This window comes from Mesocricetus auratus, unplaced genomic scaffold (assembly GCF_017639785.1).
Source record: "Mesocricetus auratus isolate SY011 unplaced genomic scaffold, BCM_Maur_2.0 Super-Scaffold_100014, whole genome shotgun sequence".
NCBI classification, from domain to species: Eukaryota; Metazoa; Chordata; class Mammalia; order Rodentia; family Cricetidae; genus Mesocricetus; species Mesocricetus auratus.
This window is the reverse complement of record NW_024429197.1, coordinates 26995444-27023153: the sequence shown is the minus strand read 5'-3', so window position 1 is coordinate 27023153 and position 27710 is coordinate 26995444. Positions and strand designations below refer to the sequence as shown.

At 49.2% G+C, this 27710-nt stretch overlaps 1 protein-coding gene across 1 annotated transcript in view; it reads left to right on the top strand.

Annotated features, from left to right (window-relative positions):
* The window catches only part of Trabd2b (TraB domain containing 2B), a 198122-nt gene that overhangs the window by 147616 nt on the left and 22796 nt on the right, over positions 1-27710 (top strand). Inside the window, exons 3-4 of the mRNA XM_005072097.4 lie at positions 16787-16933; positions 22732-22906. Of these exons, the coding sequence (XP_005072154.1) occupies positions 16787-16933; positions 22732-22906 (322 nt within the window). The remainder of the gene's footprint in view (positions 1-16786; positions 16934-22731; positions 22907-27710) is intronic.

Genomic DNA, 27710 nt, shown 5'->3' with positions numbered 1-27710 from the left:
AGAGGTACAGCCTTGCGTGAAAAGAAACAGGCATGATGGGGAAATGAAATGCCAAGAGTATCATTCATTCACTCGTGAGACACTGGGCGTGTATTCAGTGCCAGGGCTGGAGATATGTTTATGAATGAAAGTCACTGGGCTTCCTCCATCATGGGAGGTCTTCTCTTTGAAAGGTGACACAATAATGTGGGAGAGAAGAGTTTAAAGTAGAGGAGAAAGGATGGCAGAAAAAGTGGTAACAGAGGTACCCAGGAAGGGGTCCACATAGGGGCAGAGTTTTGTTCTGTGACTCCATGGAGAAGTTGCCAGGCACAGTTATCTCCTGTGCAAATTTATCCTGAGGTCCCTGGTCTGCACCACAGAGAACAGCACTATGTCCAAGCCCACCTCAGAATCCAGGGCTGGAAAGAATGAGGCGAGCATCCCTCAGCACTGATTAACTTTCAAGTTACTCTGCTATGCTGGGTGCAGTTGAACTTTTAGCAAGTCCTCTGGGATCCCAGGCAGCTTCAGCCTGAAAGAACGATTAAGATCCAACCAAAACAAATAAAGTCAGATCCAGGAAAGCGACGTGTTTGTGACTGTAGACCAAACACTTGGAGTATTCAGGCAGAAACCCAGCACCCCACTTCTTTCAGAGATTCCTTGCTGGACTGGCATGGGCCCATCTTCACCACTACCTCTTCTCAAGGCTCAGAGCATGGTAACGCAGCCAGGACCCAGCTCTGAGCCCAGCCAGGGCCTCTGGTGGCCAGAGAACAGGCAGTTCCGTTCAGGAGGTGTCTGAACATGTGTTCCCATGATGTGTGGCCAGGCTGGCAGCAAGGAGATTCCCAACCATGGGCATCGGGAATGGAAAAGGTTGGCCTTACAGCACACAATCTAACAGAATCAAAAACTAAACCATGAGCCTGGTGTGGTGCGCACACCTATAATCTCCTCACTGGGGTGGCTGAGGCAGAAGGATCATTAATTTGAGGCCACATAGTGCGACTGAAAACAAAAACTGAAGGTTTAGCAGAGAACAAAAAGAGGAAAAGGATGAAGAGGAGGAGGGAGAGGAGGCAGAAGACTCTAAATTGTAAGGGGACCAAAGACACTAAGTGTAAATGCCAGCCTTCGCTGCCCCTACGCAACACAACCCCAGTGGGTCAAGCTGGAACACTGAACCCTTATGCTTACAACTAGATACCCCATGCATAACTCTAGACACCCGAGTGAAACAGATGAAAACCAGGGCAATGCTGAGGAGAGACGTGGCCATCCCTTTTGCTGAGCGCTCCCTGATTTTTCCCTGCCACTTCCCCCTCTCCCTGACCTCAGTGAATGTTTGATACTTCAGCTGGTGTTCCTCGTTGGTCCATGGAAGAAAAGCGAAGATGTGTGGAGAGAAATCACCAGCAATACCAGAGGCACCTGCCCATTCTTAAGGTTCATAACAGCCAGCATGGAAGCCACTGAGACCCCATCAGCCCAGTGGGTGCTAAGTGCACTCACCCTGTTGGAGACTGGCCTACAAGAGTTATTCTCTCCGCATGCTCGGGATAGCTTCCTTGACTCTGGCTGCCCCCGTGTTTCCCTTTGCAAGCTTCCCAGAGTCCTAGATGGTCACTGGCCTCTACCCCGAAGTCCTGTGAGCCCTCTTTCCCACTGCCGTGCAAACACACACACACACACACACACACACACACACACAGAGCGGCTCAAAGGCCCCTTGTGCCTGCTGAGGCCACACCGCCTGCACACAGAGCTGGTCTCTTACCTCATAAACGGCTAATTTGTTACATATTTTCTGACGCTGTAAATGGGAGAACAAAGACCTTTTCTCTCTCATATTTTTGTTCAATTATGTTTGTGGGGGAACCTGATCCCCTTCAAAGGGGGGTCTGGGGCTGCTGTGATGGAAGCCTCCTAGACCAGCTGACACGCTCCTGAGGCAACAGCCTGCAAGGGTGACTGAGGCCTGCTGGGCCTGGGTGCCAAGAGCATGGCAGGGAAGGAGGTAGTTGGGAGAGCAGCTGTCAGTCTCAGAAGCAATTCAGATGATGCAGGAGGCGCCCATGGTTCCTCAGAGGAAAAACCTCTTTCTCAGCCACCCATCACTGAGCTGGCAGGAACATAGAGGTGATAGTCACTGAGGTGATAGTCATGTGTCAGGGGCCATGGGTGGGAAAGGGTGTGCACCTTAAAAAGGAGCTTCCTGCTGAGAACACCCAGTCCATTCCTGGGCCCCTCTAGTTCTGAGGTCCTTACCCACAGTTAGGCGCCACCTCTGGGTTCTCAGTATCCCCCGGCCCCCCAAGTACACTTACTGGTTTGAGCCAGGACTGCTGAAGGCTATGCCTAATGGAGCTGGGTGCTCTCAGAGTGTCACAGCTGTGTCCTAGGTACCAGGGATGTGAGAATGAGTATGGGGAATTGGTTATAGCTGCATAGAAGGTGGTAGGACCTGCTTGGCACATGGTAAAAATCTCCATTTCTTCTTCGTTCATCTACCACGTGCTGTACGGCCTATGCAAGTCACTTAACTACTGTGTCTCCCTTGTAAACGGAGAATAAAGATGAAAACCATCTCATAATTATTGGAATGTGTATGCAATAAAACTGGTGTAGAGCCTTGTACAGTGCCTGGCATAAAACAATCAGTGACAGTTGATAACATTACTAATAAGACAGTAAATAAATATTACCCTAGTGTGTGGATTAAGACAAACTCTTCTCCATGTTCAAAAGAAAGAGGGAAGGGTTCCCCTGAACCCAATACAGATCCAGAGAAAGAATCTCCAAGAGATGGTACTTGAACAGTAGCTGAAATGTTAAATAACGCTTTTGTGGGCAAAACAGGGGCAAGATGGGAAAGGCGTGCCCGGACCAGCATGTGCAAAGCTCTGAAGTGGGAAAGAAGCAGCACACCCCAAAGCAAGCCTGTAAATCGGCACATGAAGCTAGATGAAACGCAGAGAACAAGGAGCAAGGGAAACCTGGGGAGTGCAGCAGAGCCCTGCCAAGGAACGCAGCGAGCCCATGTGGAAGCAGTTTGTCGTTATTTCTAGAGCCATCGTGTGCTCGCGTTTATGATGTTCATGGTTCACAGCATCCACAGCTGGCCTGTCAGCTAGGGATGTCCAGGGTACCAGATGCAACCTGGCCCCTAGGGCTCAGGGCCTGAGGTCATGGCATGCAGTGTCCCCATGGAGAAACAAGAGGAAAGAGTGGAGGGATGAGGCAGAGAACACACACACACACACACACACACACACACACACACACACACAGTGCCGGGTCACAGGGCCTGGTCAGATAGTCCAAAACCAGATGATGGAGAGAGGTAGAGAGGCCACTTGGTGTTTGTAAGCCAGACTGAATTACATCAGTCTATGTCTCCAGGACTCCTGGACCACACCAGCTCAGATCATAAGCCATGCGGCTGACCACAAGTCTCTTTGGCTGGGATAGTGTGGCTTCTATCCTGTCTCTTGATCTCTGCCTTTCCCTTGCATATACACAGGCCCATGCAATATTCGATGTCACTCAGAAACCTCATTCCTAATCCCAGGGCAGACCAATGCTTTGGTTCGTCATCTCTGAGCCTTCTGGTCACAAGAGCCCAGAAAAGGGAACCCCAGACTGGAGCTAGGATCTAGGAGACCCTTTTAGAATAGGTGGCTTCCTGGTGGAGCAGGAGGGAAGCATAGGCTGAGGAGAACAGGCTGAGAGAAGCAAGGTCACTGCCCCAGAGAGAAGTTAAGGAGGATCATGAAAGCCAGCATAGACCTGAGGCTCAGGGGAAGACTCTGGCCAGAGGCTGAGAGGCTGGGCAAATTTCCTGCCCACCTGTGGTGGATTCTGAAAGCACATGAGCCCTTAAAAGCTATCTTCTGGGGGTGAACTTCTGCCCCCCCCATAGCACATTTGGTCCACCCTCCCAGTCTGAAGGCTGATTAACACTTATCCTACTCATACACAGAGCTTTGCTCATCCAGAGTGAGTTTGCCTTTTCTGTGTTCTGGCCCCAAGTCCTACGCTTGGGCTTCAGTTCGACATTCTTTCATCTTACATTCTTTCTGTGGTAGAGGGAAGAAGGGGATAAGAGGCCACAAGAGACTTTACCAGAGCCAGAGAAGCAGACAGATGCCTCACCCTGACTTCATCTGCATCCTCTGGCTGGCCGTGTTACCTTGTCCTTGGGCACATTCTTGTCCTCTCTGGGCTTCAGTGGCCTCTGCATTGTGTTCTGAGCTTTCAAACAAGCTAGAGCTACAAGTTGGAACTGCTCTGCCATTCTCTGAGATTCTGCAGCTTTCTCCTTTGATGTTTCCTAGGATGGTTGTTCCACGTTGAGTGCCAGCACTCGGGGCTGGACCTCCGGCACTCGGGGAGTGTGCAGCACCACAGAGCCTCTATCTTTCCCTCTACTCTGGGCTGCCCTTCCCCTGTCCAGCTGCTGCCGCAAGGGATGGGTCTGAAAAACAAAGGAGGAAGAGGAGGAGGAGAGAACCCATCCTCGGACAACGGGGTCAGTGCTGGGTTACAAGAAAACCTCAGAACCCTGACCCAGAACACTCTAGCAGTCAAAGCCAGGAGAGAACTGTGGTTCCCACCTGCTCAAATAACCCTCAACATCTCCAAAGCCTAGGTCAAGGAAGGCTTCCTCACCTCTCTTGGCCCCAGGGTTGAGACTGCTGTTGTTCACCAGGTTACCCTCCAGTCTTCTTTTGCAGGCACCACAAAGGTGGACTTCTAAATCCAAAGCCTGGCTGGTCCTTCCTGCTCCATCAGTTAAGTTACCCGCGATGTCTACCAGTAAAGCCTGGACCACCCTGTGCCCTTGTCCACCATCACTGATGCTGGCCTCTAGCCTCTAGCTGCTATTGACAAGGCTGTGGAGCTATGGGGGTCCACCCAGTCACCTTTTCCTTCCTATGGCTGCACCCAACACTATCAGGACCCACAAAGTGCCTCCTTGTTCATCTACATCACCTGCAATTTCTTTTCTTCTCCTCTGTGTGACAAACACATGCTTGCACAGTGCACTCATTGCAGCCACCGTCTTTGAGAGTCCCCTGATTGTGGTCCCTACTCCTGTGATGGACTCCAGTGGCATAGTGTTCACCCCTAGACACTGGTTTAACAGGTATTGCTTGATCACAGCCAGTCCTCCCCATGAGCTACCCCACACCTGGAATCGATTTGGTCCATTATCCCAGCAACCAACACAACCTAACCAGGAACCCTGTCCATGCTTGCTTGAGTTCTGGCGCCTCCTCTGAACCCCTGCCACAGAGCATTTGGAGAGCAACCCAGCTCATAGGAAGCAAGAGTTCCCACATGTCCTAAGGAAGGCTAGTAAGAACTTGATGAGGTTTTTAAAATGCTAGCCTCGAATGGCAGAACTAATGTTACACACACACACACACACACACACACACACACACACACACACACACCTGACAATGGGTAAGCTGAGGCCCAGAGAGGAGGATCCAGAACAAGGCTTCCATGGTCTGTAAGCACAGGTCAGGACTGAAGGCCATCGAGCCCTTTCTTGTCCTCCATTGTTTGCCGCAGAAGCACTTGGCAATGGTGGCTAAGCAGGCAAGCAGGGAGGCTGTTACCATTTCTCTCTGTGCTGTGTGCTCACAGCCAGGTCCTCCCACACTAGGCCCCCAACAGGTGTCCACTCCAGTCCAGCCCTCCCCAGCTATTGCTCAAGGCCAAGGAGAGCAGAGGTCCCCACACAGCTGGAGAGCCTGGGAGGCCATTCCCCCTCCTCTGTAAATGGGTAATTGCTGTGTGGTCAGACCAGAGGAATTAGAGGAGCCCTCTAGGAATTCCATACTGATTTTGCAGATGAATGTGGAGTCTTGCCTTTTGAAGTCTAGGCAGCTGTGTCAGCAGGGCAGGTCTGAGGCTGAAGCAGAAGTACTTGTATCAGGCTTGGAGTCCATGGATGAAGAACACGAATGAGGATGATGGTGGTGGTGGCTGCCCGACTCATAACCTCCCACAGAAACTGTGGGTTCTCACTCACTCATGCCTTATCCTGATCCACGGCAGCTCTGCAGGGAAGAAAGCAGGGTCCCAACCCCCCTACTCTTCAGACTTCACTTCCACACCTCTGCCCTGAATGCATTTACTTCTCTCTGCACCCCATGGTCTTCCTCAGTTCAGCAAATGTGCTGATGCCTTCACCTTCCTACGCTGAGTCAAGAAGCCAAGTGCTCTGGTTTCCATTTCTCAGCAGCTTGCCACTGGTGCCAGAGCCAACTGGTTCTCTCCAGCTTCGTCCCCTTGAACTTGCTCCCAGCCCTGTAACCGGGAGAGACTTGTCTAGGTGCTTCCCTGGGACTTGATAATGTATCCTATTCTTTTTTCCTCGTGTGTAGAATGCAAGGGGTTTAGAATCTCTGAGGCTGTGGCCTCTGGGACAGATATAGATGTGGACAACAGGAAGAGCAGCATGGAGAATGCGGTGGGTTCAGGGAGAAGAGCCCCAGCACTCTGGGAATCCAGCTCAGAGAAAGTGGGGTGTTGCCTCCTCTGAGACTGTCTACAAAATGAGCTCGGTAACACCATCCACCTGTCACAAAGGACAAAAGGAGCCTAGTGAACAACACACCAAGAACCATGGGCTGTTGAGTCATGAAGGGTTAGCTATCACAGCCTGCGATGTCAGGTTCTGGAATGGGGCCACCAAAGCTGAGAGCTACAGCCACTCCTCATTTCATGTTTCACAGGGAGCCTACTGCCCTGCTGCTGGTCTCACGGTTGGGCTGGTCTGCAGCACCAGATTCTGGGTGTCACGTCTCCCTTAGCCTATCTGTGCTAAAAAAAAAAGGAGAGGTCCTCCTTCCACAGGATGGCATGCACACAGACTCCTTCCTGGAGCCCCTTGCCACCAACTTCCCTGCCCTGCAAGTGCCACTCTGCTCATGTGGGTGACTCTGCTTGAAGGACAGGTGAGGAACCCCAGAATTGTAGAGTGGTTGTGGGAGGAATAGTCTGGCCCCCAGAGAACAAAAGTGAAGTGAACACAGCCAGCCCCCGCTGCAGGCCAGGGAGGGTCTGCCGCTGGCTGGCACAGGGCCCACCCTGTAGAGTCCACAGAACAGGGACATTTGAGTGTGAAACGGAGCCCATGGTCCTCTGTGTGGTGTCTAAGTGGGAAGAAAGGAGGGAGCTGCTTGCCTTCAAGCTGGCCTCTTCCCTTCACAGCTGCCTCCTCCACTCCACATCCAACACTTGTCAACAAGAGGTCTCCCACTACCACCCTCTTCCAATAGCCATTCCTAGTCCCCTTCTTTGGAATGACAAGATAGCCCCTGACCCCAACACTATATCCATTTCAGTGGCGGATAATGGCAACTGGCTGGCGGGAGGGGAAGGGTTAGGGATCCAGGCCTTACTGAGGGTAGCTGGACTTCACTTCCTGGGAGTCTGTGGCTGTGGTGCTCAGGTCCCCAAAGGGTTAGGAGCAGAGCTTACTTCACTCCTACTCCTCTTTCCACACCTTTGAATATTCCCATCCTCGAAGGAATTCCAATCGCTGTCTCTCCTTCACTTTGGGTTTCCTGTTCCTCAACCCTCGCCCCTTCTTCTGCCTCATGGCCTTTGCCTGAATCCGTTTTCATATCTCCACAGAGCTCCTCCCTTAGCATCTTCACAACTTTTCCCAATATCTAATCCAAATTGTCAACACCAAAACACGTATGCACACATGCCACATACACACATAAGCACCACATATACACACAGCACACACATGCCGTCCCCACACATAAACACACACACACACACACACACACACACACACACACACACACACTATCCTTTCCTTAGCAGCTGTCACTCTCTTGCTTATTGCTTCTCTCAGTACCAGTGTTCTCCGACTGTAGTGAAAGCCCCACTAGGTCAGGGGTCTTTGCTTGCTGTGTTTACTATTGTGCGTCCTGGCTTGGCCCAGCAAGCTGCTGTGTAAGTCCTCCATAAATCTTCAGTCAATGAATGTGTAAACTGGTACCTGTCACAGGTGGGTAATCCAAGGCCTCAAGAAGAAAAATGATCCACTCTGGGTGTCTGTGATAAGTCAGATGGTGGCTAGATCTCTCTCTGGTCCCTGTCACTAGCCCATAGCCAGGCCCCAGCTCCAGGAAACCTTGTTTATATTTAGATGCCTACTGTTCCATAACCTAGTGTGTGTAGACAGAATCTGTGCTGGAAGCCTGGGAGACTTCAAAGCCAGTCCTGGAACAGGAAGCCAGGAAATAGTCGGTAATGCTTTGGTGCAATCCATGGAGCATGGAAAATAAACAAACAAATTGCAGTGCAAGCCTTGAGGGCTGGAGCCTCTGCATAAGTAAGTGTCCCTCATGCCAGAGATGACCTACACCCCTGCACTGGGTCCTGGTGCGGAGCTGCTAGGGATGAGGGTCATGGGATGAGTGACACCCTCTGCACACCACCAGCTGACCTGTTCATTTTAGAAGTATCTCTCGAGTATCTACGATGTGTGTGATTGGCACTGTATTATCTCTGGGGAATAGCCAGAGCCAAGATGGACATTGTGCCCCTCAGAGGTGTCATGGGTTGGCCTGAAGTTCCATCAGGCTGACACAGAGTAAATCTAATGGGAGGCTAGGTACCAGTGGTTGGGGTTAACCCAAAAAAGATAACATTTTTCCCAACTCATGTGTCATCCTTGAAAATACCTGATAATTAATACTCTAATTCTCTCTCTCTCCCTCCCTCTCTCTCTCTCTCTCCCTCCCTCTCTCTCTCTCTCTCTCCCTCCCTCCCTCCCTCCCTCCCTCTCTGTCTCTCTCTCCCTCTCTCCCTCTCTGTCTCTCTCTCTCTCTCTCTCTCTCTCTCTCTCTCTCTCTCTCTCTCTCTCTCTCTCTCTCTCTCTCTCTCCAGCTGAGCACTCAGAATACAGGCTCTACAGACGGGCTCCAGCCATCTGTTGATGTCTGTCCTTCTACTAATAGATGATTGGAGGTGACTTGAGAAGTAGAGCTTGGGAGAGCAGAGGGAACTCAGGACCTGCCTGTTCGGCCTGGATCTGAATCCCAAGCCTAGTTCTCCAATCAGAAATCCTGAGCCGTGACTTCACTATCCCCAAGGCCTCAATTTTGTCACATTGGAATGGCAAAGCTCATCTGGAAAGATTATAGCATGAGATGTCTCCAAGTGTCTCTGCCATACTCCGTGCCATCTGGCATGCTTGTCAACTCTAGCTACACTCCCATCACTCTCCTTCCTTGTTCAGCTCCACTTACCCTGGCCTCTGCTTCCCATCATGTGCGCACACACAGGGCATTTGTACCTGCTGGTCCCTCTTCGCTCCACACCCCTGCCCCTCGTTCTTGATTCTTTTCTGAAACACCTACTCATTTTTTTATCCAAGAAATGGACCAGTAGAAGGTATGTACACATATCCACGTCTGCAGCTGATGTCCAGCCATGCACAGCTCAACAATGGGACTATGTTCAGAGAAACGGATCATTAGCTGATTCTGACATTGTGCACATATTACAGTATGTATCTGTACACCCTAAGAGCCCAGCCTCCTGCACACATAGACTAGCTACAAATCTGCACAGCATGCTACTTACTGTACAAAAAACTATAGACAATCGTAACATAATGCAAATATTCAGGTACCTAAATACACAAAAGGTATAATAAAAAATACAAGACCATAAATATCCAGCTCCACCGTACTCTTATGAGGGCATGTTCATAGTGGAGTTCACCATTGACCAAGCACCATGGCATAGTACATTTGTATGATTCATAGCTATATGTGTGCATGCATGAATGCATATGTGTGTGGGGGGGTTCAAAGACAGAGAGTGAGCAGACAGAGCTGTACTGAGAGACAGTGACAGATATTGATTACAAATAATTGTCTCAATGGTATAAGATATTGCAGATCTTCAGGATGGGCAGCAGACTGGACGTTCAGGGGAGAATTGATACAGCAGTTCCAAGTTCAAGGCTCGGCTGGAAGAATGCAAAAAGTCACTTTTCTCTTAAAACTACCCCTTTTTTGAGCCTCTACCCACTCAATGGATAATGATTCATTTTCTTCACAGTTCACTAAATTAAATATTAGTCTTGCCAAAAATACCTTCATAGAAATGTCTAGAAAAAAATGTAGACAATTCAACAAATGGTACTGACAATACTGAAATTCTACCCACAGAAGAACGAAGTTAGATTTATACTTTTCACCTATTACAAAATCAATTTTTTTAAAAAAAGATCTTAACTTAAAACCTGGAACACTGAAACTTCCAAAAGGAAATACAAGGTATTCAGGTAGGCAAGAACCTTAATAGAGCAACAGTACGCCAAGTACCAACAGATGGAACTACTGTTTCTCTACAACAAAGGAAACAGTGGCAGAGTTAACAGGCAGCTCAAAGAGTGGAAGAAAATCTACTGGCTACACTTCAGACAAGAGGCTAATATCCAGAATTTACAAAAAATTTCAGAAATTAGAGAAGGAATAAAACTGCCAGTCAACAAATTGGCAAGTTAACTGAATATATGCTTTTTTACAGAGACAGAGAAAGTAAAAAAGAAATACAAATGGCCAATAACTATTTTTAAAGTGTTCAGTATCCCTAACCATCAGAGAGATATATCAAAACTACTTTGCGACACAACTCACATCCAGTCAGAATGGCTATCATCAACAAATCTGATAACAAATGTTGGAAAGGCAATGGAGAGAAAGGAATCCTATTCACCGTTGGTAGAGATGCAAACAAATACAGCCTTAATGGAAATCAGTTTGGAGATTCCTCAAAAACTTAAATTGAACCAGGTATTTCCTTCCTGGGGATATACCCAAAGAAGTCCATATCCTACTATAGAGATATTTATACCCACATATTTATTGCTACTCTATTCACTACAGAAAAGAATGGGAATCAACCCCATTGTCCATTAATGGATGAATATTAATGGATATAAAAATCAATATATTCATAAAATAGAATGCATCAAAATTTAAAGAAAACTCAAGTTTGAAAATTTGCAAGAAAATTGAAAGACTTTAAATGTATACAAAGTGAGGTTATATAATCTCAGAAAGAAATAAACCACATGTCCTCTCTTGTATGCAGAATCTAGCTAATAATATATGTGTATGTAAACAAATGTACATGTACATACAGGGTAAATTGAAGAAAAGAGAGCAAGAAAGGATAAATATAAAGGAATAAGGAAGGAGTGACTGTAGTTGATGGAGTTATGAAAGAGGATATAAAGCTAATTGTTTTTCTAGTTCTAATTCTGTCAAGGATTTTTGTTTGTTTTCTGCAGTGGAAAATTGCATAAAATATACTCAAGACCCAAACTGTAAGGCTTAATGTGAAGCCTCACAGCTTCCATTCTGAATACCAATCCTAACTGCATAGAGATTTATTGAATTGCATAGACTTTGAGTCTAGCTAATTTTGGTGTGTGCTGTTTTATTTGCAAGGATTTTTAAAAAATAAAATAAGTTTATTTTAGAAAATAAACATCTAGAGAAATCTTTCCTTATGTATTCGGCACCTCAACTCAGTCCATTTGACATGTAAAATTAGCCACATCTACTCTTTTTCAACTTGGTACCCATATTCATTTCCATAAGCCCTGCCTTGGCTTCAAATAAAGACAAGGGCAAGATGATAGCTCTGCTTAACATGAGCAGCTGTCTTGCACATAACCAAAAATGCAGGAGGCCTTCCCCAGAAGAGGATGCCAGGCTCTAGTCCACTTATTCTTCCCCTTGGCATCCTGTGACTAGTGTGTTATAAAGTGAACAGTACTTAAACACGATGATAGAGACAGACAATACATCAACGTTACATCATTAGAGGACAAGTAAGCAAAGATATTTGAGATAAATATACGCAGATATGCATCCACACTTACCCTCACACATAAAATAAGCATAATCAGGACTGAGGACATTTGCCTGGCACCCACATAAACTAGGAATGTTGGCACATGCCTGTATTCCCGGATCAGAAGTTTAAGATCATCTTCAGCTATATAGTGAGTTCAAGGCTAGCCTGGGCTACACAAGATGCCGTGTCAAAAATGAGGATTTATGGCTATTGCAGTCTCCACTTCTTGTGAGTGACCACACATGGTCGTTTCTGGTACTTCCCTCTCTCTCTTCTAGCATCCATTCCACACTTCCTTTGCTTCAGCAAGAGACTCCACTTCTGAGGTTCGAAACCCAGCTGGGACCTAAAGCTTCATTTTGGGACTTCATTCAAGGATCTGCCTGAGCACAAGTGCTGTCCCTTTCCACTGACTCTAATCACAGGGCATGGGAGCACAGAGTCACCTAAAGACACTTTGTGTTCTACACACTCTTCACCACACTGTGGGGAAAGTAAACCAGTTCTCTTGGTGTTCGGGGTCCAGCCTCCAGCAGCACTGGCTGTTCTGTCCTCGTTGCCTGTGGTTGCAGAGGTATGCTAGTTCAGCGGGATCAGCATTTTACTGATGGCAGTGTCCTTCCTGTGTACACCTAGCGAGTATGCTGTGTGAGAGTAAGGCTTTAGTCTGTGCTGATCTTGCCTGATGCACTGGCACCTAGAAGGTACTCGGTGAACACTGTCAACCTGCTTAGGATTGGCTGTTATTATTCTGGGCTCCTGTCTTGGTAAAAGTCCTCACTGGTCATCCTTGACCCTCAACCTGAGACCCAGGTCTGTCCTAAGAGCCCTGGATCCAAACCTTCCCTTCGGGTGACAGGGCGGCCAGGTGAGTGTAGGCCTCAAGTCTAGCATTCTTGTATTTCTAGGACTATTTACTAGACTGTTCTGGAACAGCAAGCCTGTTTCCAACCTCCTGGCGCCCGCCACTCTCCACCTTAGTCTTCTGTTTGAAGAACTATTTAGATTCCAAGCCTACACTCCACAGACGCCTCCGGCCACCCCGTGCCCCGTGAGCTCTAGTGAGGGGGGAGGCAGTAGAGAATGCTCAGGGTCTCTTGTTGACCAGGGTTCCCGGTGGCCAAGACTGCACACAGGCATGCGGGAGAGCGAGGCCTCTGCTCTCACTCAGTGTTTGTTATTCCATGTCATAGGCTTATCATAAACATTATCCTAGTGTGGGCCACTGAGGTTCCTTCCAAGGGAGGTTTGTTGTTCTAACGTGGCCGGGAGTAGAATGCCCAGAGGCCTGGGGGATTCTGGGAGCTGGAGAGGGAAGCAGAAGTCAGGGTGGCACTTCATTCTAAAGCTTGTGCCTCTGTCACCCTGTCGTGAAGGTCAGTGGCATGTCTGCCTCCTCCATGAGTTCCATGTGCTTAAAAACCAACTCACAGTCCCCATCAAATTCAAGCCCCTGCTGGGAAGCTGAAAGCCTTTGTTTGATGAAGGAGAGAAGGGAAAGGGGAGTGGGGGAAATGGACGGATATAGCTTCCCTCTGCTTGCTGCTTGCTGGAAGCACCAAGAATGCTCACAAAAGAGGACACAGTGCCTAAAGGCCTGCTTGTAGTAAGACAGTGGTCTGGAATTCCACCTCAGCTCTTTTTGTGGAGCTGGGTAGCCTACCACTCCCTCTGCTTCTGTCTGTTGAGCCCCATCTGTACGTCCCTGCTGTCTCTCTCCTCAACAGAGCCGAGGGAGGCCTTGTGAGCGGTGATGGCTAAGGATGTGTGTCAAATGTTCATCTCATATCACGAGCCTCCTCACCTCTCTTATTTAACGCCTCTTAATTTTATCTGGGAGTTTCTGTAAAGACTACATAACGAATCCACTTAGGAAGTTTATGATGCATAGTAGGTGCTCAATAAAACCAGGGGTCCTGATGTGAATGGGTGATGACTCCCCTATGAGTTACAAAGAGTAGGTATGGAGCAGGAAGTGGGGGGCACACGATTCAGGGTCAGCACCTTCCTTTGTAGTGATTCCTCAGTGTCTGATGTTTGTGATGTTGGGGTTCAACAGTGAATGAAAAGACAGAGTGCCGAATCAATTCCACAGGACACGTGCCTCTGAAGTGGTCTGTGTACAGAGAGTCGGTGGGAGGCACCAGATCCCAACAAGATACAGTTAATGTCACAAACTAGCTGAGACATGCAGGGAGCTCTCAAACTCTCAAATGGCCTGACGGGCCCTTGGCTTCCTGTCTGCAGCACTCCAACAGGAAGCACCCCTGGCTGCTTTACAGAGATCCAGAGAAACAGTGGGTGTGGCTGTGCCAGTAGACACCAGAAGGTCCTGCATCATCAGCCTTGTGACCCAAGGCTAGGTCAGGACACTTGGGTAGAAGCCCTCTGCCCAGCTCCTGTATAGACTCCTGCACACCCCATCCTACCTGCCTGAGATGCTGTCCCCTCTCTTATTTTGCACTATGAATGCACAAAATGAGATCTGGGGTCCTTAATGGGCTCTGGGGTCCCTGTGGAAACCCCTATAGCAAGAGGGCATCCCCACCCCATCCCCAGCCTCCCTCGTATCGACAGGACCTTACTATTTAAATCAGTTACATGTTCAAGACTACAAGTAAGATTCCTTTGGAAGAAACAATAGCAACAGAAGAATTCTATGGCTAAAAGCAGTTTGAAACCTCCGCACCAGATGAATTCTTAGGACCCTCGCTCTCCCAGCACCGAGCTGGGAAGATTTGGCGTTATTTTCTCCTAAGTCTTATGTAACAAACACGTACTCAGCACTCACTTCATGCCAGGACCGTTCTTAACACCCTACAGCCGGGAATACACTTAATCCCCTGGAATACCTCCCGGCTTCATCAGGCCACATCATTGCAGACCTGACTTCATGAGTCAAGCAGGGTCCAGGGGAGACATTTACCCTCCAGCCAGGTCTTCTGGTACCCAGGCAGATGGTGCCCAGGTCAGGTGGTGCCTTGGCAGGACTGATCTAAGAAGCAGCAGATCAGGTGTGTGCAGCAGCTGGATGTGACCACAGGAAGTCCCTGTGTCTTGGGCCCTCAGAGGAGGCATGTGGGTCAGCTCGACACGGACACTTTCATCAGAGGCATGCACCCTGTGGGAGGAAGTGCTTGTTGCCTTAGCAATATCCACAGCAGAAAACGTCACTGCCTCCTGTAATTCATCCCCAGCCACCAAGCTGCCATCGACACTCTGCACCAGATGGCTGAAGATCTGATTTCAGCGGTGGCAGCCAAAGCCCAGAGGCCTGGAGAAGGCCCAGACGTGGGGCAAGGGGTCTGACCTCACCTGCAGCCCTCTCATTAAAGGGAAGCGTGTGGGTTTCTACAGTTTGTGCAATCCAGTTCTCCTGCCATTAACAAACACAGAGGGAACCCAAGCATGGCCTTATTGCCTGTGTCACCATATTGTCCTGGCCCTGTACACCTATTTCAAAAGCTTTTTATTCAGATTACATGTCTTGGCGGGAATGTCTGCCAGCCTTCTAGATGTTTTCCATAAGTTCTTATAAGGCACCTTTAACTATGAAGGGAACCGCAGGTCCCCAGGTCCTAAAGAGAAACAGAGATCACACTGCCCTCTCTTCCCCAGGCAGGGTGCTGAAAGCTACAGATTCAAGAGCCAGGAAGGATATACTTCCTGACTTCAGAAAACACAACCTACTGCAAGACTTCAGTTAAACACATCGAAAAGCTAATATATACACACTGGCGGAAGGAAGCATGGTCCATCAGTCATCTGTCACTGAGATCATGCTGTGTAACAATAGCATGCAGAGCTCAGGTAGCCTCGACCAGTTGCTGGTAGGCTCCACTGATTTTGGTGGTCTCACATGTCTGGAAATTGGCTGCCTGTCCACTGGTCTGAGTGTCACTCACTGTGTAAGTTTTGCCCTGTGTGTCTCCCACCCTCCATCAGAGTGGAGTCAAAGGCAAAGAGTATGTGAAGACTGGCTAGCCACAGCACCCAGGTGTCATGTTTCAGGCCTTCCTGTGTAATGTTTACTGCCATTGTCCCATTGGCTGAAGCAGGTCCAGCATCAGAATGAGTGGGATCAACAAAGTCCCTTAGTTGGCAAAAAAGAAAAAAGTCTCTGATGCTAGACCTTGTGGTACAGACTCCAGCTCAAGCCATGTACGTAAACTGCCCTCTATGTCCTGGGCCTGTTTCCCTGTCTAAAATTGGGGTTTCTGGCTAGGTATGGTGGTCTGCGCCTATAATGCCAGCATTTGGGAGGTAAGATAGGAGGACTGTGAGTTCAAGGAAGCTGAGTCTACGTAATGAGAATCTGTCTCAAGTAAACAAAAGTGAAGGCTGAAGCAGGTGGTCTCCCAGGGCCTGTGTCTAAGACCCCTGTGCTCTGGGGGAGCCATGAGCTTCAAATGCTATAAACTGTGTAGAAAGTGCATGGGAGCCTGGGAAACATTCTGTAGTTTACTCTAAGTGGCCCTGATGTCTGGAAACTTCATCCTTGGAGCCAGTAGCCCAGAGATCAGAGGAGATGGAGGGAGCATCTGCTGAACGCATGGGACGGTGGGCTCCAAGGATCCTGCTCCTGAGGCCACTAGGACTGGACACAGTACTTAACTTTGATTTCTATTATTCATTGCCTTGACTGCATTTGGGGTACTCTTGACTATAAAACGGGTTTCCTTGTTCTAGAATACTTCTAAGCAAAGCAGAACAAAGGAGTCAAGAGGCAGACTCACCCCAAACTCCAAACTCGGATGGTTTGCCATGTCATACTCCGTCTGCTCCATGCCTATAGCCCCAACGTCCTGAGGGTGGAGGTCGGCTCCCAAAGGCCAACCAGTCCCTGAGCACATCCCTGATGCCCTCCTCTTTCCTCGGCCAGGTGCTGTTTGCCCTGAACCAGACTCTGCTGCAGCATGAAAGCGTGCGGGCTGGGAGCCTGCAGGCCCCCTACACCACAGAGGACCTCATCAAACACTACAACTGCGGGGACCTCAATGCGGTCATCTTCAACCATGACACATCCCAGGTGAGGCCCTCCTCTCTTCCTGCCCTGATGGCCACAGCATCACCAGCTACGAAGACCTGGAGCTAGGCCCACATGGTCGCATCTGGCATTTATCAGATGCCTACTGTGTAGTGGGTATAGGCCAGCTTCTCACCAGCTATGATAAATAGGAGCTACTGTCATCTCCTTTCTAGAGGGGGAAACTACAGCTCGGAAAAGAGCAGACTTACGTGCTCAAAGCTGCATAGCTTATTGCTGTTAAAACATCAAGAACAGCAACTTGAACCAGAAGGTTTCCCACAGAAGAGAAAACCTAGTTACTGTGAGCTTGGCCTTGAATCTGTCTCAGGACCTTCTACTTTGATACAAATTCTAGAGCAAAGGTCACAAACAGGCTAGCAAGACCCTGAGTAGGGCCCCAAATGGTTGAGTTTGGCTTGACCTTGTCCACTCTTTACCACAACTCCTCATTGATTTCCAACAAATTCCCAGACACTCCATCTAGCACTCAATGATCCTCTAAGACCTACCCTCTGGGAGCTTTGTCACAGCCCATACTCCCTGCCCCAGGTCTGTGGAATTTACAGCTTGTCACTTAGTACTTCTGAGTCTTGGTCCAGGCTCTTCCTTCCTTGGATCCCTCCAACTTGATCGTGGTTCAATGCTGCCCACTCTGAGAAACCGCCCCAGTGCCCTGGATGGAATCAGGTATCTCCCCAGGGTTTCCTCTGCTGTGGTACTTGGATGTTCATCCACTCAGAAAGCTCAGGTTAGGCAAAGGAGGTCATATCCCTGTTCTGGACCTGCCCACAGCCCCCATTTTCTCAGGGCAAAAGCCAGTTTCTGCGGTGATGTGTGTGCTCCTCCTGTTCTGCCCCTGCTCCTGACCCCACGTCCTACATACACCCAGCAGCACAGTCTACCGCATCATCTCAAGAACCCATCTACAATCTTCTGCCTTTTCACTGGCTCTTCCCTCAGCATACGTGCTTCTCCCAGATGACACCATAATGTGCTCCCTCTCCATCTTCAGGCATCACCAGATCCATAAGACTAACCTCATTCACCCTGTCTGAACTGTAGTCTGAATGCCTCCCCCCAAATAGACCAACTGTCATTACTTTATTATGCCCCACATTGCTCCCATGGACTGGAAGGCCCTCTAACACATGACACACTCATTAGTGTGTCCTTCATTAGTGACTACTTACTATCCAGCCCTTCCCACTGGAACACAAGCTCCATGAGGGCAGGATTTGGGTCTGCCATTAATTCTGAAGTAGGACTCCGCAAATATTTGCCAAATAACTGAAATAGTCTGTCAGTGAGGTAGCACCATGAACAAAGGGATGTGGTGGGGATGCCAGGGAAGACAACTCTCATGAGGAGCCTGGGAGACCCAGGAAATCACTGCCTCATATAGGGACCCTTGCTGTGGGGACAGCTACAGCCCATGGCAGGAATCTCTCCGTTAGATATGGCTGCAGCTGAGATTGGGGCAATAACAAAAGATTCCTGTAAAGTAGAAGGCCACAGAAGAACCGCCATGAGCCACTGGGAGGAATGTTCCAGCATTGAGCCCAGTGTGCGAGTGAACCAGAGACCCAGAGAAGAAATGGGGAGAGTTCTGGCTGGAGGCCAGCCAGACTGGGGCCACAATGTTCTGTCTGTGCTTGCCACCCAACCCCCAGACACAGGCTCCCTGAGGGCAGGGATGAGCTGCTCATCCCTTGGTCCCCACGGTTCTAGAGAGATCCCTTGGCGCCTGGTGCAGAGTACTTGCCAGTGAGTGACTGTCACGCATAACACTGTAGGTACATCATGTACTTAGGGAAGCTTAGAGAATGGAAGAAGGGACCCAGCCCTTACTGTGGGAGGCTCCAGGTCTGAGGACTCTAGTCTCGGTGGTGGAGGAGCGAGGAGTGGAGCCTGACACCATGAACAGATGCCGCACTTTTGGTGAGCCTCACTCTGAATCTACTAAGGGCCAGGTTCAGAGCGGGTAGATTCCACAGCATAGAGAGCTTGGTTACAAATTGGATAACTGACTATGAAGTGGCTTCCCTAAGGAAGAAGAGGTAGACAGGCCAGGCCTGTGGCTGACAGTAACACAAGTGAGAGATGTAGGTAATGAGCTTGGGCAGGGGTCAATTCAGATTCCCTTTGAACTTCTGTCCAGAAGCACTGCTGATCTTTGATGGCAACAGCCATGCTCCCCAACAGAGCAAGTGTTCCTCTCAGATTTGAGTCATAGTCCAGGCTGCATATGGGGTACCCAGGAAACCTGCCCCAAGGTGCAGAAAAGCCAGGGTCACAAGGCTGAACCCTGCCTTTGCACATCTTGCTATATGGGGCCGCATCTGCAATCAGAGGCCTCTCGGCATCCGGGTCTGGGGATCTCATCACCCTGATGCAGTCAGGAAGGCTTCATGGTAATTGTCAAGTAGGAACTAAACTCATTAGCAGAGGTCCTAGGTGACAATGACAGCTAACAGGAGGGACTGGTGGGTGTCTCGGGGGGCATGGTTTGCATGGCAGAGAACAGGTGTAGGGTGGGAATGCAGCTGAGGAGTGGAAGTCAGGGAGCATTGCAGTCAGAAAGATGCCCCGGCTGCAGTGGGGAGGGTGATAAAATAGCCTTTGGAGGCTATATTGGAAGAAGTGCCTGAGGCCGATGCTCCTTCCCCCCCAACTGTGTGCATTCCACCACCACCACCCTCTACGGTAATTGTGCCCAGTCTCTGAAGCTCTGGCTCACTGATGTTGTTGGTGTCCATGGGAGGGCCACATAACAGTAGCCACATGTTATGTTTTACCCAAACCCAGATACTTTTGGCAGTAGATTATTAATCAGACTTAAGATAGTTGACAACCGTGTAGCAGTCTCCTCCAACCACAATCCTAGGCTGACCTGGACAAACCAGACCACATAGCCACACATCAGGACCTGCTGTGAGCCCTGCTCCCCTCCTCATCCATTCCAACTACATACCCCACAGTATTCTTACAAACATGGCTGACTCTCATACTGGGCAGGTACCTCATGAGAGACAGCAGATCCAGCCTGAAGGTGCGGGGGGGGGGGGGGGTGGTCCCTAGCCTGACACAGAGCAGGACCTAGGAAGGTCCTCAGAGGTTGTCTACTGGGTAGGTGGACACAGGGAAGTGGGTGGTTGGGTATTATCAACAGATCCAGGCACTTGGTCTACATTGAATCCCTCCCCCATGACCTGACCACAGTCCTGCCTGGCCCATCTCCTTGTCACTCCATCACACACCAGTCTCTCTGAGGCTCTAGGGACATTCCATGATCTCTTCAAAATGTTATCATATGCCCTGCACTTAAACTTGTCATGGGAGATTTAAGGCCCCAGACAAGTCTAATGACATCATTAATTTGCTTCTCCCCCAGCCCTGGCCCAAACCCAGGCCCCATCCTTGGCGTGGGGCCAAGGCCCTCAGCATGAGACACACAGAGAGTGGCTAGGAAGCCCAGGGAAAGCTGAATGCCCAACTTCTTCGTGGTTTTGAAATACTCTTTTCCTTGTCCTTCTTGTAAATGCCTTCAGTTCCCTGGGGGAATCTTCTTAGGGTATGCCCCTATGGGCAGAAAGTATAGCAGGAAGGAAGAACATGTGCCCACAGATCCCATAATCCATGAGAGAAGGAAGGGAATCAGACCTCTGTCTTCACATCTCTCTGGTGGTTCTAATGACCATCTGTCATCTCTGGAGGCCACCCTTCTCTAGAAACCTGTGACATCATACGGGAAGGCGACAATGAAGGTGAGGTGTATAACTCAGTCTTTTCACAGTGCCTAACTGTGCTAGCATCTTCCAAAGCTGGTCTCATTGAATACATGCAATAAGCCATGCATGTCACGCTGTTACCAGAGAGGAGTGTGAGACTGAGAGAGACCATACCCTAGTGAGCACCCGACAATGAAAATGGCAACCCAAGCTGCCCTGGCTGTGCTCATCACCACTCTTCCTCAGCCGCCACTCAGCCTGCCCATCCAGCCACTTGCTCACTGACTAAACAAACACTTATGTGTAGTAGAGCATGGCCTCCTTTCCTCTCCCATACCCCATAAACGGGGAGAGGCCTTTGGGAGACAGTGTTTCCAGAAACAGCCCTTCTAGTCATGGCCTCTCTGTTCTCCACCCTGACTCCAAATCTTTAGCGTCTCCTGTAACTGCATCAAGTCAAGTGTGACCTAGTTCATCAGGGCTGCCAGTCACCCCTTCCAGGGTGGAGGAGGGGAAGGCCAAACATGCAGTCTCTGGGTGCTAGCTCTGTACTGGCCTAGGCAGGAGCAGGGCTGCTGTGTACATTGTATACACTGTGCACTGCTCATGTTGAGACAATCATATTGTTTCCATATTCATCTCAGAGCAGTGAGTCTGGCCTCTCTGACAAAGGGGCCATATGGTACAGGTGCTCTTACCACCCATTCACCCACTGGTCCTTGGCCAGCATACCAGAGGCAGATTCAGTCTCTGTTGACTCCCCCATCTTCTCCAGAAAGGATGTTGACAACTCAGCAGTGGCTGGGCTAATTATTGGCTCTTCTGAAAGACTGAGTTCTCTAGGAAGTTGGCATCTTTAGGCACAATCTCCCCTCATCTTTCAGTCAGGATGTTACTTAGTGCTCGGGTAGAAGACAATGAAAAATGGAAGATGTTCTATGAGCAAGAACTTGGAAGATGTTGTGACCGTGGGTAGATTGAGAAGAGAAACAGTGTGTTTTGATTCATTGCCTTAGTTCCCGCAGCAGCCCCCATGCATATATGTCGGAGGAGATAGTACTCCAATGCCAGGATCTACCATCCAGGCCAGACAGATGAAATGATAATACAGAAGTCCAGAAGTAGTAGTGCAATCTTATTATAGTAAAGGCTTGATTCCCGATAGGCATCCTCATAGCAGGCCCTGAGGACTTGGAATGACATAACTTCATCCTTGAACTCAGGGATCCCTCTGATTAGTTCAAAAGCACGTCAAAAAATCTGTTGCCAGGCCTCAGACTAGATGTGGAGAGGAGTAAGGGTAAAGGACCCAGACCTATAAGGATGGACAAGCCCTAGGCAGCTTATCCCACAAGCATCAGGCTGGAAGGATCTGTGATCTTAGAGGAGTTTTCAAGAAAAGACAAAGGTCTGGAAGTGTGAAGCAGATGGGCAGATAGCAGCTCAGACATGGGCAAAGCCAAAAGTGCTGCCCTCCTGACTCGGTGGAGCAGAAGGCAGAGTGCTGCCTGGGGGCACACGTCATCTCATTTAGTCCCTCCCATTACATTGGTCCTTCCTACAAGAGAGCCAGGACTCTGCAAAGTGGAGTAGCTTGTTCAGTATACCCACCATCAGAATTGAAGCCAAAGCCCAAGTCTCCCTAACCCCCAAGCTCTCCGGCCTTCTTGCCATACCTGTCATCGACACCCTCTTGCTGAACTAGGTTCCTTGTCCAGGACACGCTGATCTCAGGGCTGAAGAAAGAACATAAGGAACTCAGCATGGCCCCAACCTCTCGAGAAATACCAGGCAGGCCTGTGTGGGAGTCTTACCACCAGGGAATGTGGCTGGACTGTGACTGTCCTAGCTGTAACTACACATGTCTCAGGATTCCCCCACCCCCTTGCTTCACATGTAAAACAAGAATAATACTCGTCTTTGATGTCCTGAGGGTTGATGAACCAGGAAACACAGGGCCTGCTATAGGGCCTCAGAAAGGTGAGTTGCCAGTCCTACCTGGACTGTGCGTTTATCTGACATGTGCCCTGCTCCATCAAGACCTAAAGGTGGCTTCTCTTACCATTGCAGCTACCCAATTTCATCAACACCACCCTCCCACCTCATGAGCAGGTGACAGCCCAGGAGATTGACAGCTACTTCCGCCAGGAGCTCATCTACAAGAGGAATGAGCGCATGGGGAAGAGAGTCATGGCGCTGCTGCAGGAGAACCAGGACAAGATCTGCTTCTTTGCCTTTGGAGCAGGTTTGGCCCCGACCTCCTCTCGTCAAGGGAAAAGCTGAGGATCAGGAGAGGCGGGAAAGCCACGTGGTAGCCAGTAGCAGAGCTAAGATGCTAGCACTTCCCCAGATTCTAACCAAGTAGTCTTTCATAGCATCTTCCTTGACAAGGGAAGCAGCCCCTGCCCAGTCCATGGTAACTCTTACAGCCTCTTCAAGTGCCAGGTGGACTTGTAAGAGCCCCAAACAATCCTAGTGTGCCCAGCCCAGCCTGGACCCACCCAACTCAGAACCAGGATTAATAATAAGGGTCCTGTGGCCACAGGGGTAAGGGAGGTGGACTTTGACATCCCACAGTTCAGACTCCAACTCCAATCAGGCCATATGTCATGTCACCCTAGCTGGTACTTTCCCAAGGCTCCAATTTTTTCTTCTGTTAATGGGAAAGATAGCATTAGATGTTTGATGAGTTAAAAGTTTCTGTGATGTAGAGTAGTTGTAAGGATATGTGACATTTAAGTAACCTGCTGTGTAGTGGGGATCCAGAATGGCAGCAACAATCATCATCATCATCACCATTATAATGAACTTAAGCAACACCATGGCAACACGGGGCATGTGCCAAATGTTTCTGGGGAATCTTTCTTCTCCTGAAAAGGGAACTAAAGATGTCTACACATGGTTCCCTGGGGTCTCTATTTTTTCTCTGCCCCTCCTCACCTCTTCTACCTTCCTCTGTGGCAATCTCTGCAGTGGCTGCATTGGGGCCGGGATATTGAATTTGAGTTCTTTGTCAGTCAACTTTTGCTCAGTGACTTATGGTAACCATTTACTTCTTGTCACCTGCATTTGGGGAATCCATCTGCGTTTTATGAGAATTAAAAGATACAGCCAGGTGTGATGTTGTACACCCACAATCCAAGCACTCTGGAGACAGAAGCAGGCAGATCTCTGAGGCCAGACTGGTCTAGCTAGACAATGCAAGGCCAGCCAGAGATATGTAGTGGGACTCTGTCTCCAGCAAACAAGATGGCAGCTTGTATCTTCATCAGTCTGCTGCTCTGCCCTCTCTTTATATGGCCTTTACCCTCCTCGCCAAGAAGTCAGTCCAATTCACAAGGGCCCCGATGGGCAGCCTGACTTTGTAATTGGGCTGTCTACTGTCTATGTCTCCCTACCCGCATTCATCTCCAAGTATGTCAAGGGCAAGAGCCAGGGATATATTTATCCAGGCTGTTCTTCTCCCTTCTGAACCTCCATTGTGGCGAGGCTAGTGGGAGGAGCTCAGTCATGGATTCAGGCCCTTTGAAGACAGCTCATTAAAGACACAGAAGCTGCACACAAAGAGCTCTGGATTCCTACTGGCTCTGCTGTGGCCCACGGTGGCCTCCAGCAAGTCTTCTCCCTCTTACAACCTCAGTTTACCCACTTACACAGGAGGGGCTGGCTTTGACTTACACTGTCTCAGATTACGGGCTGTCTGGGATTCTGGCACAGGTGAGGAGACAGGCTTGGGGCGGGGGGAGTCTCAGAAGGGCCTCCTGGAGGAGCCTATAGGAACAGAACCCAGAGTAAATACAGAGAGCTAGGAGGACCACTCTCCCTTTTGCAGGATATATGAAGGGGGCCTGGTGCGAGCCAGGTAGCTGTGAGGACCTGTGCAAAGAAGTGCACCCCCGCCCAGCACCTCTCCTCTCACCACACGGCTGCCTCTGAGCAATGATTCTGTCCTCCGTGGCCTTAGCTGACTGCAAAAGGGCAGCCGTTGGAATCACCTAGATCCCTGGTTCCTCAGACTTGCAGGATCCTCTAGGAAGCACAGCCACTGAGCGAGGCCAGTGAGAGAGCAGGATGCCCCTCCAAAATGGGTCCAGGTTGCAGGTCTAAGGTTACCCAGAAACCAATGGTCTTTTGGCACCAGCTCTCTCCAGTAGCTGAGGAAGCTGAGAGCCTAAAGAAGCAAAACATGGACCGTCTTGTGACATCCCAAGCCACAGGGTACAATGATCCACTCAAGCACCTTTTCAAATCCAAACATCCTGCAAAACAAAACAAACAACAAAAAAAGAGTGGAGATAGACACAGAAAAGGATCTCAAAGTCCTTACTTGGCAACACTAAAAACTGGCAACTTGTGTTTCACCCCACGCCCATCCACATTGCTTTTCTATGGGAAGTAGTTTGGCATAATAAAGGGAATAAGGGGAGAGGTGCTGCCAAGTTCAAGGCAACTTTTGTGGCACTTTTAAAGCCTCATTACCTAAGTGAGACGGCAGAGGTCACCGGTATAGAAAGCGGTAGGAAAGGAATAAGGGAGCAAGGGGAGAGAGTTGGTCTCCAGGCAGAAGAGGGCACCTCCTCACCTAAAGTGTGTATGAGCATGGCTTCTAACCAGCCCTGCTCTTCCTGTTGGAAGGGGAAGCCGAGAAGGAAGACAAAGGGCTCTTGGTTAGAAGAGGGGAAAGCATTTGACATGAATCCAAGAGAAGCTGATCACAAACTTGACCAGGACAGGAAGTTAGAGGGTTAATTTGTGGTTGATTGCTAGTAGGTGCCTAGAGTGTGGTGTTGTAAAACAACCACATCAGAGCCCAGTAAAGAAGAGCCCTGCCTGATCCATAATGTCTGCTGGGGGTCAGCATTCAAGCAGGTGCCTGCCAGGTGCTTGCTGTCTCTGCTGGAGATGGAGGCCCATAACCCTATGGAGTTGCAAGTGGTTTCTCTAGCAACACCCAGCAGCTAGCACTTAAAGAAGCTGCCTCCTGGTTTTACCTGCACACTTGCCCTGCTCTGTGACCTCCGGTGCGTGTGAACTGTATCAAGACAGTGCCCACAGTCTCAAAATTGCTAGCACCTGGCAGATTTTGTATAAATACATGGTCAACCAAATCTTGCAGAATTAAGTTTATCTCATTCAGTCCCCGGGGCATCTCGTGAGTGAGAGGGACCTTACTAGACACTAGGAGGAAATGACAATTTTATCCTTCGTTTTGGGAAATAGATTTTCTCAGGATACTTATTTGTTCAACCACCCAAGGATTTTGTCGCATCTTGTTTTCAATAATAAAATGTGTGTTCAGGAACTGGAGGGGCTGAGTGGAAGCAGGAGTCACCAGCAGGTTGGAGTCGGGGGCAGGCGGGTAACTTCTAGGGTCCCTCCATTTCCAACTCCAACAGTTGAAAGTTATCCATTTCTGTGGCTCTAGCACACTTTAGTCTGAATAAAATCCAAACTTCTGACACCCACAATCCTTGGACCCCAGCATCCTATTGGACTAATTGCCCAGTTGCCATATCCTGGCTCTCTAGGATCACAGCATTTAACATTCCAGCATGGTTTTTGCAGTTACTCTTGGAGACTTGGGAGTGGCATGGAGCCTTGCAGAACCTGTGCATGCCTTCCAGGGCATCCACCAACTGCCCCACAGAAAGAGAAGTCCAGAAAGAAGGCAGGCGGAGTCAAAGACACAATTTTGTTCTCTGAGTATTGGAACATCCAGAACACTCAGCCTTCAGGCTGATGAAGGGCATTCAGAACCACAATCATGGGCCCGAGGCATGAACACACTAGTGGTAACGATTTAAACTTGGTGGAAAGGAGAGGTATACGCCCACCATACTGAACCATGAGATCACTTTAGCTAAAGGCAAGTGCATTGACAGAGATATCGATCAAAGATAAAGCTTTTGCTCAGCATTAATCCAACACCAAAAAAATAATGAATGAATGAATGAATGAATGAATGAATGGGCTACTTCCGGTAGAAGGCACATTGTTCTGTTTGACTATCTGCTCATACAATCCCCATACTCCTGTAAGAACAGGATATTCCTTCAGTTCCATTTGGCAGACAGATAAGTAGATATGCACACAGGAAGCAAGAGAGCCTTAGAGTTCTCGTGAGATGATGGTGATGGTCCTTCCTTGTGTCTAAGCTCCCCAAACATCATCCAGCTACGTGAGTCCTCTGTCTTAAGTTCCCACAGTGTCCTGCAACTTCATCCTCACTCTGCTCACACAGAGCACTGTCATCTCTTAGTTCAAGTGGCACCACTGGAACTTAGAAGATGCTCATCCTCACTTGTTGAATGAATGAATGAATGAATGAATGAATGAATGAGATGACCCTGTGGTATGTAAGCAAAAGTGCCATTTACTCCTATGGTACCCCAAGCAAAATTTGATCCAGAATCTAAGTCTTCTGTCCCCATGGTAAGAATTAGGGCCTCCGGCAATCTGTGCCTACCTTTTGGAAGGTGGGACTACAGTAACAAAAGGCCTGAGACCTCACTAGAAAGAGAGTCCTAGGCCCTGTTGATCAAACCACACAGGCTGAGGCAAGAGGCAGAGGCTTAATGCTAAACAGGGTTTCAGGGGCGGGGGGTGGAGGCAGCAAATGGTAAGAAAGAGAATCGGTGAGAAAAGTAAGCCACAAGAGTTAAGTCCAAGCCGTGAGAGTGGCAAAGGGAAACAGCTTGGTGTCATGGAAACAGCTTGCCTTCTGAGATATTCCTGTAGTCTTCTCGGAGTCCTTCCCAGTCCATCTGTCTACCAAGGGACCCACAAGAGGTGAGGTGTTAGGTTCCTTCCAGACCCTGCGTCCCACACCCCAGGCATGTTGGCAGAGCCTGACTCGGAGACGGTTTCCTGGAGAAGATGGGAGCCAACTGAAATGTCCCTTGTGCAGGTCCAGAGGCCCTCCAGTTTTTCCCGTCAGCCCCTAGTCCTCAAGACAAGGTCCATCCTTGCCTGCACTTGCACCTGCTTCTCAACTCACTGCCTTCGGGAGAGAAGCTCCTCAGAGCTTTCAGATGGCCCAAGGACAGCAG